This window comes from Nomascus leucogenys, chromosome 12, assembly GCF_006542625.1.
Source record: "Nomascus leucogenys isolate Asia chromosome 12, Asia_NLE_v1, whole genome shotgun sequence".
NCBI lineage: Eukaryota > Metazoa > Chordata > Mammalia > Primates > Hylobatidae > Nomascus > Nomascus leucogenys.
Window position 1 is genome coordinate 47,662,615 of NC_044392.1, and position 15,095 is coordinate 47,677,709.

The window sequence follows — 15,095 nt, forward strand, 5'->3', positions numbered from 1 at the left end:
GTAAATGCCGTTGAGATTCCTAAAAGCCTTCTAGTCTGAAAGAGCCTAAGAGGCACACTTCTAGAATTATTAGACATTGTATTATTTATCTGAGACGATCTAGGAAGCTTGCCCTTAAATCTTTTTGAGGTCTCATTACAAGGTCTTACCTTTGACTTACTTCATCTTTATCCTGAGATCCTTTTTACTGTTGGGCATCTGGATTTGATGTTTGCCCCAAGGCCATTTATTAGTTTGAGAGTCATTTGCTGGCTGGAAAGCCAGTGCTGGGCCCTCTATAATTCTTTAAGAAGCTGAGTAGTTCGTTCCGTTTTTTTTTTTTTTTTTTTTTTTTGAGTCTCACTCTGTCGCCCAGGCTGTGCAATGGTACAATCTTGGCCCACTGCAACCTCGGCCTCCCGGCTGAGTAGTTCCTTCTTTAGTTCAACATTTTTTTTTTTTTTTGAGACGGAGTCTCGCTCTGTTGCCAGGCTGGAGTGCAGTGGCATGATCTTGGCTCACTGCAACCTCTGCCTCCAGGATTCAAGTGGTTCTCCTGCCTCAGCCTCCCTAGTAGCTAGGACTACAGGCGTACACCACAATGCTCAGCTAATTTTTTGTATTTTCAGTAGAGATGGAGTTTCACCATGTTGGCCAGGATGGTCTCAATCTCCTGACCTTGTGGTCTACACACCTTGGCCTCCCAAAGTGCTGGAATTACAGACGTGAGCCACCGTGCCCGGCCTAGTTCAACTTTCTAGTCTCATATTTTATCATAGGCAGCCAGAAGAAGCCAATTGGTACTTTCGTATTCTGCATAAAAATCTCCTTACCCATATCCATAAACTGATTAGGTACCTTTCTGTTTTCCATGTAACCACAGACAACAGTGTTGCCAGACATTCTGCCATTACGTAAGAGGATCTCTTTTTTCTAGACTCCAGTAACAATTTCCTCACTGTCCTTCAAATCATTACTAATAATCTTCTAGAGACCCTTCCGGCTTTCACCCATTGCCTGCTCCCAAAGCCAATGACACCTGTTTCAGTTTTTTGTAATAGCAGCATCCTACTCTTGTAGGTCTTTGATGAAAGATGCAGGGAACAAGCTCAAGCTAACTTTCTAAACTTTTTCTACCACTTCTTCTATTACTACACCTAGGTTTCTATTTGGTCCATATTTCAAGATATGCCAGGGTCTGACCAAATATTTTATCATTTCACAACAAAGGTCCTGACTTTCCAGCCTGACATATTGGGTCATCATATCTCACTACCTTCCTCCCTCTACTTAGCCAAGTTCACATTTTAGATTCTTTTTTTTTTGAGACAGTGTCTCACTGTGTCGCCCAGGCTGGAGTGCCGGGGCACGATCTTGGCTCACTGCAATCTCTACCTCCCGGGTTCAAGCGATTCCCCTGCCTTAGCCTCCTGAGTAGCTGGGATTACAGGCACATGCCACCATACCCGGCTAATTTTTGTATTTTTAGTAGAGACGGGGTTTCTTCATGTTGGTCAGGCTGGTCTCAAACTCCTGACCTTGTGATCCACCCACCCTGGCCTCCCAAAGTGCTGGGATGACAGGTGTGAGCCACCGCGCCTGGCCCCCACACTTTAGATTCTTTTACTTGAGGATTCCACTTTAAGATATCAAATTCTCTACTAGTTAGGGGTTTTTTCAACTATAAGTTACAGAAAACCTGACTAATGCTAGCGGCTTCAACTGTCTTATACTCTTGCATAAGAGTATAAGTCTGGAGTAGGATATTCAGGTTTGATTCAGGGTTCCGGAGATGCCATCTGAGATCCAGTGTCTTTTCATTTTTTGGCCCTTTAATATATAGAACATCTACTCTTTTCCTCATGGCTTGTTGTTTCGTGATCACACTATGGCTGCTATACCTCCAGGCCTCACTGTCCATGTTCCAGGCTGGAAGACAGAATAAGGGTGAGGTGCAAAATGCCTTCTCCACAGGAGCCTTTGCCTTTTTATTATTATAGAAGTACCCTCCCCCAGAGACTTCCACTTACAATTTTGGCCTTAACTGTGTAATTTGGCTAGTCTTAGTTGTAACCAAGTGTTTTTAGCTGACCACGTTGACATCTTAGAAGAAAAAAAATGGGTCTTAATAATGAAGAAAGAGGGGATGGATAATGGATGAGTAATGCACAGTGTTTTCCTGAAAAATTTTTTTTTTTGAGGTGGAGTCTCATTCTGTCGCCCAGGCTGGAGTGCAGTGGCGTGATCTCAGCTCACTGCAAGCTCTGCCTTCAGAGTTCACACCATTCTCCTGCCTCAGCCTCCCAAGTAGCTGGGACTACAGGCACCCGCCACCACGCCCGGCTAATTTTTTGTATTTTTAGTAGAGATGGGGCTTCACCGTGTTAGCCAGGATGGTCTCGATCTCCTGACCTCGTGATCCGCCCGTCTTGGCCTCCCAAAGTGCTGGGATTACAGGTGTGAGCCCCTGCACCTGGCCTGAATTGTTTTTTGACTTACTTGGGAAACCTATCTTTGAGAACCAATTCCAGAGTAGCTCAGATAGGGTCCCCAGAGACAGAAAAGGCCAAGTGAGAAGGCGCTGGGACAATTGCTTATTCTCACTTATGATTCTGCCTTAACTGCACATCTGGGGCTGGCGAGGCAAGGCGGGGCAGGCCCTCAATGATACATGGTCTCTTTTCATAGCAATAAAAAGAGCGAAGCCCACCTTCCTAATATCCTGTAGGAAAGGGAGCCAGTAACTATAGGTCAGGGAATCATGATGATGGTAATTAACATTTCTGTAGCAGTTCTCTGAGTTCCTTTCATGCACACTGTCATTTCAGCCTCATGGTAACCCCAAGAGGAGCTATCATTAGGCCGTTTTTACAGATGAGGAAACTGAGAGGGAGCAGCATCTGTCATTCGTGGAGCACTCCCTCCGGCTAGGCACTCTGCTAGGCCTATTCAAGCGTCATCTCATTTAATCCTTGGGGCAACTGGGCGAGAGCAGAGCTATGCTATTAGTTTCTGCACGTCATAGACAGAAACAGAGGCTGGGAGAGATTAAATAAGGAGTAGCGTCAGGACTTGACCCATGTCTTAAGAAAGGTCCTCATCCCTGTGGACACCAGGGTGGCAGTCCGGGCCTTCCTCCCCTTCCCACAGCCATCTCCAAAGCCTGGGGCTTTGTGTAAGGTGAAAGGGACCTGGGTGAGCAGCACCCAGACTCTCAGTGTCCCTATCCTGAGTCACTGGGGGAAGCAGGCCCACTTGCTCCTGGTGGATTAGGGCAGTCTGGTTTCTTTTGGGCCTTAGGCTCACAACAATTCCTGGCTTCTCTTGGCTCAGGTTCTGGGGCTGTTTTGGCTGGTGGAGACTAGCCTCAGCTGGCTGCCCTTGGAGCTGGGCAGGTTTTGAAAGAGGCTGATTTCCTTTCCTTCTGGGCGTTTGACAACTAACAAACACCACTTTCCCAGATGGTTCTGGCAATCTTCCCTTATCCCCTTTCGTCTCCCCAAATCTCTGTGCAGAGGCACAGAGGAGGAGAGTCTAGGAATAGCTCTGTTCAAAAGTTTGTTGGGCCAGTTCTCTCCTGCTTCCTCCTGGAACTGCTGCCGGAGGAGAGCCTCAGGAACACATACCTCACCCTGCATCCTGCCCTACTGTCACTTTGGCGTTTGCTTTTTTGCATTAATCCCTGGCAGCCTATTAACCCTCCAAGAAAGGAGAGAATGAAGGCAAAGCTGGGCTCTGAGACAAGGGACTGGCTGAAATAGGGCCCCCATGCCCTTGTCTTTAGGTCACTTGATCTCTCCACTGACTCACTGCTCTCCTCTATGAATTGGTCACAATCAGTCACTGACTTGGCAGTCAAAAGAAGCAGTAGGTCTAAGTAGTAGGTCCACAGGCCTCTTTGATCTCAGTTCAGATCCTCTTCCCATTTCCCCAGGCCCAGTCCCCAATTCTGTAGCAAAGGCCTTCCTGGCTCCGCACCAGTCCCAGTCATCAAATACGCCTTCCTACACCTTCCCTATATTTGGCTCAGATGATGAGAAAGGAAGCTAATCATTTTGACAAGGTTCATTGATCCCATGGGGCTACGGGATTGGGGTGGGTTCACCCTGTCCCTGGGGCCCAGGCCCTTTTGGCACAAACATGTAGAATATCCAGATGCTCAGGACAATTTATCTTGTTCTTCCCCGAGGTTCAGAACCAGACACTGACCTTCAGGGAGGCGGTGCAGTTTCCAAGGGCATATGGTGATAGTGGTGATATTGGGGAGACAGAGCCAGGGAGAATGGGTGCAGGGGAGAGAGAGTCAGTGCTGTAATAAGTCCCGCCAGATCAGATAGCGTTGGCTCTCACCCTTCATGCACCCACACACGCTGTCCCTACGGGGAGAGAGCTCCTTGCCCTCCAAATATGGTGCACTTCTCAGCGGTCAGCTCCACATCTGCAGCAGGGGGGGCTCTGGAAGGTGAGCGGCAAGGGTCCTGGGCTCAGCCCGAGCATGAGGAATTGAGTGTGTGGACACTGGATGGGGTGTGGGAGGAGGACGGTCCCTATCCAGGCCTTGGAGGGGTGGTTCATGTGGGATGCATTTGGAACCACCGCAGAAAGGGAGATTCAGGGGAGATGCTGGGGAAGAACTTCCAGTAGAGCAGAGAGTCCAATCACCCCAAGAAAGGTTTGTGAAAGCAAGGGAAGGGAAGTTACAGCTCTCCCCTCCACCTGCATGGAGGAGGCAGGACCAAGTAAGTGACTTGTTGGGGAGAGGCTGGTTCTCTCCCTCCCCTCCTGCCCTCCCTGCAGCCCCACTTGAGGTGACTCAGTGCATGTTTGTTGAATTGGACTCAGAGGCCTCTGCCCTGACATTGTCCACAGTGACAGCAAGTGATAGAAAGTGATTTCATGTCGGATTCTTAGGGTAGGAATCTTCCAAACCCATTTTGGAGGTAAGGAAATTAAGGCTCTAACAAGGTAAAGAATGTAACATGCTTAAGGGCAGGTGGCAAGAGGAAGGTAGAGCCTAGAGGTTCTTTCCATAACTGTCCGCCAACCCCAAAGTCCTGTACCTTGACCACTCTGTCCCCCCACCCCACCCCTCAGGACTCACCTCCCAGAATGAGCTCCCGCCCTCCCCGCAGTCTCAGCCTGAGTCTCTCCCACTTCTCTCCCAGTGGACAAACCAAGGTGCTGCATCCCAGAGAGGTCTGCCAAGCTGAGAAATGCCAGGGGCTGGTGGATGAGGACAAGGGCAAGGAGCCGGGCTGCTGGGCTCTTCCCTGACCACCCATATATTAATAAAGTGCGTCGCTCCCTACCATCATCTTCTTTCTCCCAGCTCTGATTTTATATCAGCAATCTATTAAGCACCTATTTTGTTATTGTCTGTGTTCCGCAAGAGACTGTCATCTCCACGGAGCGGGGACTTTTGTTTTGTTTATGGCTATACCCCCAATGCCTCTAAATATTTATACGAAAAATGAATGCCTGATAGGCCTGCCACTCACCAGTTACGTGACCCTGGGTAAATTACCCATCTCTCTCTCTCTCTCTCTTTTTTTTTTCTTTTTGAGACAGTGTCTTGCTCTGTTTCCCAGGCTGGAGTGCAGTGGCACAGTCTCAGCTCACTGCAACCTCTGTCTCCCAAGTTCAAGCGATTCTCCTGCCTCAGCCTCCTGAGTAGCTGGGATTGCAAGTGCGTGCCAACATGCCCAGCTAATTTTTGTATTTTTAGTAGAGACGGGGTTTCACCATGTTGGCCAGGCTGGTTTCAAACTCCTGACCTCAGGTGATCTGCTCGCCTCGGCCTCCCAAATTGCTGGTATTATAGGTGTGAGCCACCGCACCCGGCCTCACCCATCTCTTGATTAACATTTATCAAGCCCTTGCCATGTGCTGGGCACTATTCTATGAACTTTATATGTATTAGCTTATTTAAACCCTACACAAACCTATGAGGCAGTTACTATTATCACCCTCCATCACTGACAGATGAGTAAAATGAAGCCCCAAGAGCAGAGGTAGGCTGCTTAAGGGAGGTGGCTGGGGGCAGAGCTGGGATATCATAGGTGGGAATAATTAAGCTCAACCTAGAGCTGAATTAATTGCTGGTGCACTCTGGCCCCCACTTCTGCTGTGTGACTGTCTCTTGTTCTCTGCCCCCTGCTCCCCATACTTCCATTATGAAGCTCATATAAAACAGGGCTATATAGCCCATTATAAAACAGGGCTAATCACAGCTCCTCTTTTCCTTCCCTCCTGTATTGCTCACTCCCCTCCCCAACAGGGCTGAGTCTCCAAGGAGAGGATGGCACAGGCAAGGCTTGGGTGCTGGGGACCAAGGGCGAGGTCAAAGGTGTCACTGGCGCTCTGGCTGCCTGCATGGGCAGGAAGGCTTCTTTGCCGGCCTGGGAGTCAGTCTCCTTCCTATTTTCCCTCTCACGCTCTTCTAGGATTTGGGTTCTCTTCCTATAAAACAGGGAGGAGTTTCTCAGGCTCTGGTGTGAGGGAGAGAATAGAGAAGTTACATGAAAGGATGTCTGTTTCTGGTAATATGGTGTTCTGTGCCCACTTCAGCTAAAAACAACAAAAAATGCTGCATAGAATTAAATCTTTTCAAAGCATTGAAGAGCCCACAAGACAGGAAGAAATAAGTAGGTCAAAATCTAAGTCAAAGCAGAATCTGTACTGGGGCCCCTGGTGCCCTGAGGCCATTGGCCAAGCCAAGCCGAACCTGAGCTTCGATCTTGATGGTTTGAGGAGTGAGGAAGACAGAAGTGGAAGCCCAGCGCTTACCCCAGGAGGGGACACAAATGGGTGACCCTCCCATGATGCTGAGACCCCGCTACACACTCAAGCTAAAAGCCAGAGGAAATCCCATCCTGCCACCCACAAGACTTCAAGGAAAGTTGTTTTGGTGCTGAGCAGAGCAGGGGAAGAAGGAAAACAGCCCTTAAGGAGCTCCAGCCACGGGCCTGCCTTCATGTGACTCTAGCCCAAATTCATTCCCATCACCTGGGGTGGAAGGGCCAGAAAACTCAAGCTTAGACTGTTGGAAGTGCCCCTGGGAGGAACACACCTCCTTCCTGTGCCTCAAAGACATCCCACCCGATGATTTCCTCCCGGGAAGCAAGCACTTCACAGCCAAAAGCTGGGATCTGGTCAGGCAAGTTCAGACTTCTGTCTATAAAGGGGAGGCTTAGCCACGTGCTCTCCAAGGTCTCCCCAGAATAGAGATTTGTAGGGGTGCAACCTGAGCGAGGCAGAAGTGTGTCCCCACTTGGTATTCTGGGGGCCTCTGCAGAGTGAAGAGATGGGGCTGTGATGTGATGGATAAGCCAGCCTATCTCCTCCAACTGAGCTGGAAGGACTCGGCAGGAGACTGTCGCCAGTTCCCAACTCTGTGGGAGGGCAGACGGGGAATGAAAGGGGAGTGGTGTCTGAGCCCAGACTGGTCTTTGAAGTGTGCGTGGATAGGTGGGCAGGTGGGGCCTGTAATGGGGCTGCTGAGGGATCCCTGAGGGCATCCTCAGTGTTGACCGACTTGAGTCCCCCATAATTGCTTCCTTCCTTTCTTGGGAGGCTACAAATAGTGACGCCCTGTCTCTAAGCTCCTACAGCTGAAACGCCAGCACCAGTGGTGAGTGCCAGCTGCTTGGGTCCTGCCCTGGGTTGAGTGTCAGGGCAGTTTGGGGGACCCCCAATAGCCAGCCTGACTCCTGACCCAGGGTCTGGCATTGGAAGCAGAGAGATGACCACAGGTGGGCCTGACAGGGGGAGGGAAGTCAGATATAGTGGACGCCGAGGTTTCCTTGCACAGTGAGGGGCTGTCGGGGAAGTTTGAGCTGGGGGGTGTGTAGAGCTAAGGTCTGCCTTGGGGTGGGAGCACTGCGCTCAAGGTTCTGGTGTTCCCCTTGGTCAGGCCCCTCACCTGCTCCTTGCCTCCTTGCTTCACCTCTGAGTCTCCTCATTGCCGAGGATCATGGCCCTTTCCTCTCCTGGGAACCTGGACACCTTGCTCTAATCCTGGGGTGTTTACAATGAATTAAATCCTGGCAGTGCTTGGCACTCCCCACTCCCTTTCCCCTACTTTCCTGCCAGCCACAACCATGCCAGTCATTTGCTCCCAGCAGGGTGCCCAGCAGTGGGCAAATCTTCAGGGAGAGTCTTGGTCCTGGCCGCCCTGTGCTGTAGGACTCTCGTCCCATGGGAGAATCAGGAGTGAGTCACTGGGCTAGCATGGAAAAACTCTTGCCCTCCTGGCCGCCTTCGGGTTTTCCCAGGCTGGAGGCATCATCCCAGAAGGGCAGTGGGAGGGGACAGTGGAAGTGGGGGGAGGTGAGCAATTCCAAGAAGGGCTTCCCCTCCAATAGAACAGGGTATCCCTATGCAGACCCTCCCTGCTCAAAACCCCCAGGGGTCAGGAGGGTAACCTTGGGTGAGGCCAGTCTCAGACTGGTAAACACCCAAACTGGTCAACTCTCAAGAGACCATCCTATTCAGGTTCCTGACTAGGCCAGCGAGGTGGGATGAACCCCACCTTACAGATCAGGCCCCGCCCCTGAGACCCAGAGAGACAAATGACTCACCAGGGTTGCATAGCTGGCGAGAGGCAGAGAGGATCCCATGAGTTTTTCTTCTGGATGCAGCTTCCTTGAGTTCAGGGCAGGAGGCAGGGTGAGGGAAGTGGTGGTGAGGCGAGTGGTGGTGAGGTGGTGGGGGCACCTTCAGACCTGCCCCTCCCTGCTAAGGCCTAGCTTCTCCAAGGGCTGAGGGCAGAGAAGCACAGGGCCAGGCTCTCCTTGTGCAAGTTCCTGCAGGGAGGGAGGCTTCTAGGGCATCTCATGGGCTGGGGCAGACTGGGACCGAGCCACCCCTGGGTGTTGGGGATAAGAAGAGGTGGTAGAGAATCTGAGAGTGCTTAAGGAGCCCCACAGTGGGGTGTGTGGATGGTGGGGTGGGATGCTGTCTCTCTGAGGAGTTTACAGTGATGTTGGGGCAATGAGACCTCTACACAGGGAAATAACAAGAGGACAGCAGGGGGATAAATTAGGAGGGGCTGGTGTGGTCTGGGAGGGCTGCTCAGAGAAGCGGGAGACCGCGGGGCCTGAAGCCTGATGGAGGTTAAGATGGGTCTGGGAACAGTCTCTGAGAAACACAGAGGGCAGAGGTGAGCAGGGGGGTCTGGCCTGGAACTCTGCTGTGAGTCACACCCTTGTTCTGCGACAGTGAGGATGGCCAGGCCTCTGGAGCAGGCAGTAGCTGCCATCGTGTGCACCTTCCAGGAATATGCAGGGCGCTGCGGGGACAAATACAAGCTCTGCCAGGCGGAGCTCAAGGAGCTGCTGCAGAAGGAGCTGGCCACCTGGACCCCGGTGAGCAGTCGGAGTGTCCGTCCCCTCCTTGCCCAGAGGGAGGCACTGCCTACACTCTGCAAAGAGAGACCTGGGGACAAGCAGGAGCACAGGACAGCAAGGGGAGGGGGCTGGATTGTGAGGAGGGAGTGGGAGGCGGAGAACTGACACAGCAGAAACCTCAGCTTCCTCATCTGTAAAATGGGATGAAAATCATCCCTGCTGCCTTGCAGAGCTGTTGAGAGGACTGAGCGAGAGCACCATGAAGAGTGCCTAACACTTGGTAGGAACTCAGTGGCAAATAGTAGGTGCTTGATTAATAATCTGAGAGGGCAGATTTGGGAGGGGATTGCAACGGGTGCATTATCAGAGCACGGAGGTTGAAGTCGGCCCTCAGAAGGGTGTAGTTTGGGGTGGGGTGGGTCCACTTGGGAGAGGAGGGAGGGAGGTGGCATGTGAGGCTGTTCTGCCCTCCTCATCCTACTCCCCCACCTCTCCCCACCCTTCCCTTGCACAGACTGAGTTTCGGGAGTGTGACTACAACAAATTCATGAGTGTTCTGGACACCAACAAGGACTGCGAGGTGGACTTTGTGGAGTATGTGCGCTCACTTGCCTGCCTCTGTCTCTACTGCCACGAGTACTTCAAGGACTGCCCCTCAGAGCCCCCCTGCTCCCAGTAGCCTCTGCTCCAGGGGGTGCGCTGGCTGTCGGGGGCTGGGCATGTCTCCCACACCCCCTCCTATCCTCTCTCCTGTACCCCTTTCAATCTGGACTTGCCCAGGTCTTCTGTGATCAGTTAACCCATTTTACCTAGGAAGCCCAGAGATGTGAGGGCTCCTTCCTCAGGATGCCCAGCGGATGATGGGTAGAGCCACTCTGGGCCCCAGCCTGCCTGCTGCACCTCTGCAGCCTCCCTTGTGGATGGGAGGAGGCGGGATCTGCTCTGAGGCCCTCGAGGCTCAGCAGAGTGTGCACCAATGAGACCACGATGGGAAAGGGCCTATTTAACTCATAATAAAAAACTGGCGTCAGCTTGGTTTTGTTTGGTTCTTCTCTGAGGATGCGTCTCCTGAGCTCTTTGCTCCTCTCTGGCCTTTTCCACTGCCGTAAGGCAGCTGAGGGCAGGGGCAGGGTGCTCCCCGAGGGAAGTTGCAGACCCTGCAGAAATGCAGTGGCCTCCAGGGTCCAGCAGGAGGGCGTGGGGACAACACAGGGACCCCTGTCCTCCCTTCCTCTCTCTCTTTCTTTGGGATCTTTGAGAGACGACTGCCTGAGTTTCCCCTGGGACTCAGTGCTCATGGTTGGAGGAGGGTGGGGCTGTGGGTGCAGTGGGGGTGTTTGTTCCCTGCCCCAGGCTGTGGGCGCCCAGAGAGCAGCACTAATGGGATTAGGGTGTCTGAGGTGTTTACTCCCAGCCAGGAAGGGGTGCCCTGTGTGGAGGGGGAAGGGAATAACTTGAGGTAGCCCCTATCCCTGAAGCTGCAGCCCCCTGAGGGCCTTAACCCCCTACTTCTAACCCTCACTGAGTTTGTAGCCCACCCTGAGAGGTTGACCCCAATTATAACTCCCCTATTTCCTGCCATTTCACCTCTAACTCTCCACCGCAACCTGAATTCTTCATGCCTGACACTCATCCCAACTTTAAATGGCCCCTCCTGATACCCTCTCTGAACCTGAGATCTATCCGTGAGCCCCCACGCCTCACTGCCACTCCACTCCATCACTACCTCACCCAGGACCTTTCCCACTGATGTTCCTGAGGTGGTCCCAGAGCCTCCTTTCGGTGTGAGCCTGTTCCCCTCCAGATCCCCCAGCCCCAACCCTGAGCCTTACTTGGCATGGCAGACAGTACTGGGCATGGGGATCCTCGCCCCATGTTTTTGTTTTCGAATCTTTATTTTTTTAAGAGACAAGGTCCTCTGTGTTGCCCAGGCTGGAGAGCAGTGGCTTGAGCATAGCCAACTGCAGTCTCGAACTCCTGAACTCAAATGATCCTCCTGTTTCAGCTTCCTGACTACCTGGGACTACAGGCTATAGCCACGCTGTCCAGCTAATTAAAAAAAATTTTGTTTTTCCTTTTTATAAAGACAGAGGTCTCTCTATGTTGCCTAGGCTGGTCTTGAACTCCTGGCCTCAGGCGGCCCTCCCATCTCCCCCCTAGCTTTTGTGTCATCACATTTCCAGGGCAACCTCCCACCTGTCACCCATCACCCCCTGCATCTCCTTTCCTAGCTCCCCATGGGACTACTCCCTCCCTGTCCTCCATGCTCCAGGCAAAGGCTGCCCCTTTCTCCACCTCTCTAAAACTCAGGCTGAGCTATGTACACTGGGTGGTGCCCATCTCACCCAGTCCCCTGATGGTAACTGTTAGGGCTTACCCATTACCCACGGGTGCCCACCTGGGAACAGGAGGCTTGGTTCCAAGGCTGGGCTGGTGGAGGGTGCTGTGGCACTTACCACATCAGCCCACAGCAGGAAGGCAGTATCCGCTCTCCCCTGTCCCCTGCTATGGGCAGGGCCTGGCTGGGGTATAAATAGGTCAGACCTCTGGGCCGTCCCCATTCTTCCCTTCTCTACAACCCTCTCTCCTCAGTGCTTCTTCTTTCTTGGTTTGGTGAGTTGTGTTGGCCTGACTGGCATGCAAGGGGTGTCAGAGGCCAGGGCTGGGGCAGGAGAAGGGGAGGCTTGTGGGGGCCAGATGTGCTAAAGAGATCCAGATGTGAGATTCTGATGTGGAACTCTGGGTAGAGTGTGTGTGTGGGTGTGCATGTGCGTGGGTGTGCATGGCACACACACGTGAATGTAAGAAGGAGGAAAAAACAAACAGAAAAGTGAGCAAGTGGCTGGATTTGAGCTCTCCAGGTGCTTCTGAGATGTGGGCTTGCACGTGCTGTTGCTATAGTATGTGTTGGTGTGTATGTGCCCGTGGGTATCTGCACTGGCTCATGTTTGCTGGGTTGTGCACTCGGGAGCAGGAAGCAAAGGAAAGGCAGAAGGCAACTGTGGGCCTTCGTCTGGTGGTGTGCCCCATGAGCCTCTGCCCTGCATGCAGCAGCCCAGCTCGAGAAGGTGCGTGGCCTCTGCACCTTCTCCTCCAACCCTTGCCTCTGCCACTTCACTTTGCCCCTCCCTATGCTGAGTGCTAAGCGGCTGGTTTTTTCCGCTGCAGGCCTCTGGGCAGGCCTCCAGCAGCCGCACCCAGCTCTGGGAGGGAGAAGAATGGCCAGGGCGGGGCCTTTGTGGCTGAGCTGTGGGAGTGGATAGACTGAGTGAGGGGTGGAAAAAATGCTGTTGTTGAGGCGAGGCCTGGGAGGCCCTGGGAGCTTGCTGCCTGAATCTCCAGAGCCTGCGCAGTGGGTCCTGCAAATGTTCGCTGCCCAGAGCTTGTGTTCCCCGCTGTGCACACCCTCCCCGCCAGGTGTGGGGGCCCACTGCTCTGGGATCCCCCAGGGAGGGAGCAAAGTCTCGCCAAGTGCTCCTGGAGGGATGGGAGTGGAGCCTGGCATTCTGAACACATCTCTCAGGGGTGGGATAAATAAGAGGGTCTCTGTGCCTCCTGCTCCCAGATCCTGACTGCTGTCATGGCGTGCCCTCTGGAGAAGGCCCTGGATGTGATGGTGTCCACCTTCCACAAGTACTCAGGCAAAGAGGGTGACAAGTTCAAGCTCAACAAGTCAGAGCTAAAGGAGCTGCTGACCCGGGAGCTGCCCAGCTTCTTGGGGGTGAGTGGGTAGTGCCTGAGTGTGTTCCCGCGTGGGGCATTTCCCACAGAGGAGGGCAGCAGTCTTGCTCTAGAGCATTAGCTACAGAGGGTATCTATCAGTGGGGTGGCTGCCTGGGGTGGAAACACATTGAACACCACCACCCACTGCCTGGCCCCATGCTGAAAGAGGGCTGAGAATGAATGGGTCAGACACTGCCAGGTGCTTTGCACAACTTAACTGAAGGGAAGACTAAACTCAGAGTGCTAAGTAACTTCCCAAGGTGGTCAGTGTACACAACTGCCATCCGGACTGGGACTGTCTGACTCTTGCCATCACTCCAACAGTGGACACTGTTTGACTTTCTATTTGGCTTGTAGATGTGAAGACACAGATGTGGAGATGATCACAGGCCTGCAGACGTTCTCCTCAAACAATAACAATGTATATTTGTAGCAAACATAACACAGTTTATATATTGCTTTCAGGACAATTACTGCCTCATGGTATTATTAGGACAAGCTTGGGTGAAAATGTAGTGGTCCCGTCATTTTTCCATTGCACCAGGTACTCAGACTTCCTTATCCAAGGAGCACCTTCTCCACCCTAGCTTGGGCTTGCGGGTTCGAGTTCCAAACTGGACCTCCCAAAGGAGCCTCCCTGAACTCTGGTCTGGGAGTAGAAACTGGGTCTGGTCCTGGCTGCACCCACTGGGCTTCTGTTTTCTATCTGTAGCCTCTTCTCCCTCCAGAAAAGGACAGATGAAGCTGCTTTCCAGAAGCTGATGAGCAACTTGGACAGCAACAGGGACAACGAGGTGGACTTCCAAGAGTACTGTGTCTTCCTGTCCTGCATCGCCATGATGTGTAACGAATTCTTTGAAGGCTTCCCAGATAAGCAGCCCAGGAAGAAATGAAAGCTCCTCTGATGTGGTTGGGGGGTCTGCAAGCTGGGGCCTTCACTGTCGCCAGTGGGCACAGTGCCCCACCCTGGCTCCTTCAGACACGTGCTTGATGCTGAGCAAGTTCAATAAAGATTCTTGGAAGTTTTGAGGCTGATGGTTTGAGAGACTCTGGGGGCGTGGGTTGGGGACTGAGGGATATGTTGTGGGGTGGTGGTGGGGAGAGCTGGGATTTGAGCTAAAGTTTTATGGACAGCAGAGCAGTGAAGTCAGGGGAGGGATGCGGGGTGACTAAGAGTGTGTGTGCACAGGCAATAGAGTTCACTTGGTGTGGTCAAAGCCGAGAAGGGGACCCCTCACCACCCCCCTGCCAAGGTTTGGAAGGTCCCAGCTGTGGGATCTCAGCCAGCCCACTTACCCCTCCCACCTCTCTCCAACCTTGCCTCTGGCAGGATCTTGAGCCGAGACTGGAATTGAAGGTCACATCTGTTCCTGGCTGGGGTCTGGAATGGAGTTTGGGTGTCCTGGGAGTAAGTCGGAGGGAAAAGAATAAGGCTGAGTTGCAGGGAGGAAGTATTTAGGTGAGAGTGGGGTGGGGAGGAGGGCTGGCACTTAGTGCTGATGTTGACAGTCCAGGCCCTGTCCTGCCACCCCCTTCCAGATCATTGGCTTCAAACTGCAGGGATGGATTAATCCTTTCCTGTCCATGGTAGGATCAGGGAGGGCAATGTGGAGGGAGACCTGGCTGTTTGCAGCAGCATGAGAATATAGGCATTCTCGAATCCACCGTCTCTGTCACAAAGGTCCCTGGATGAGATCTGTTATCAGTCAGGAATCAAGCTCCTTCAGAGAAGGACAGGGGACCTCAGAAGAGATGAGTGGGGGTCAGTGGCTGGGGTGGGAGTGAGGCAAATGGTGGGAAGGTGACCATAGTTTTGGAGACAAAATTCCACATATACGATCTGACAAATGAAATTGAGATTATTTCCCCCCCAGAAAATGTGAGGCATGATATTGCTTCCCCTTAGGTAGGTTCAAGGCCAGTGGCTCCAGGGTGCAGTGGTGGGCTGAGGTTAGACTTCAAGGCCATGTCTGGGTGACACAGGGATCTTTAAGGAAGAGGTGCGTGGAGGTCAGGTGCAGAGGCTGGAGGGCTTTGTCCCACTGA

At 52.7% G+C, this 15,095-nt stretch overlaps 2 protein-coding genes and 1 long non-coding RNA gene across 4 annotated transcripts; 2 read left to right on the forward strand and 1 right to left on the reverse strand.

Moving 5' to 3' along the window:
* Positions 1-5,914: 5,914 nt before the first annotated feature.
* Positions 5,915-11,950, reverse strand: LOC105740643. Its single transcript, XR_001116718.1, has 3 exons — positions 11,783-11,950; positions 8,559-9,268; positions 5,915-6,438 (listed from the first exon to the last, which is right to left on the reverse strand). It is a non-coding gene; the product is annotated as an uncharacterized LOC105740643 (long non-coding RNA).
* Positions 8,416-10,356, forward strand: S100A3 (S100 calcium binding protein A3). Its single transcript, XM_003259306.4, has 3 exons — positions 8,416-8,493; positions 9,199-9,344; positions 9,841-10,356. Exons 2-3 carry the CDS (start codon positions 9,204-9,206, stop codon positions 10,003-10,005), a joined length of 306 nt encoding a protein of 101 aa, XP_003259354.1. The 5' UTR covers positions 8,416-8,493; positions 9,199-9,203; the 3' UTR covers positions 10,006-10,356.
* On the forward strand, positions 11,813-14,078 carry S100A4 (S100 calcium binding protein A4). 2 transcript variants are annotated; one of them, XM_003259299.2, is made up of 3 exons: positions 11,813-11,939; positions 12,892-13,047; positions 13,778-14,078. In XM_003259299.2, the coding sequence occupies exons 2-3, from the start codon at positions 12,907-12,909 to the stop codon at positions 13,940-13,942; spliced, it is 306 nt and encodes a 101-aa protein (XP_003259347.1). In that variant the 5' UTR covers positions 11,813-11,939; positions 12,892-12,906; the 3' UTR covers positions 13,943-14,078. The 2 variants fall into 2 exon arrangements, with proteins under 2 accessions (XP_003259347.1, XP_030680357.1); XM_030824497.1 differs by lacking the exon at positions 11,813-11,939 and adding an exon at positions 12,309-12,394.
* Positions 14,079-15,095: the final 1,017 nt, after the last annotated feature.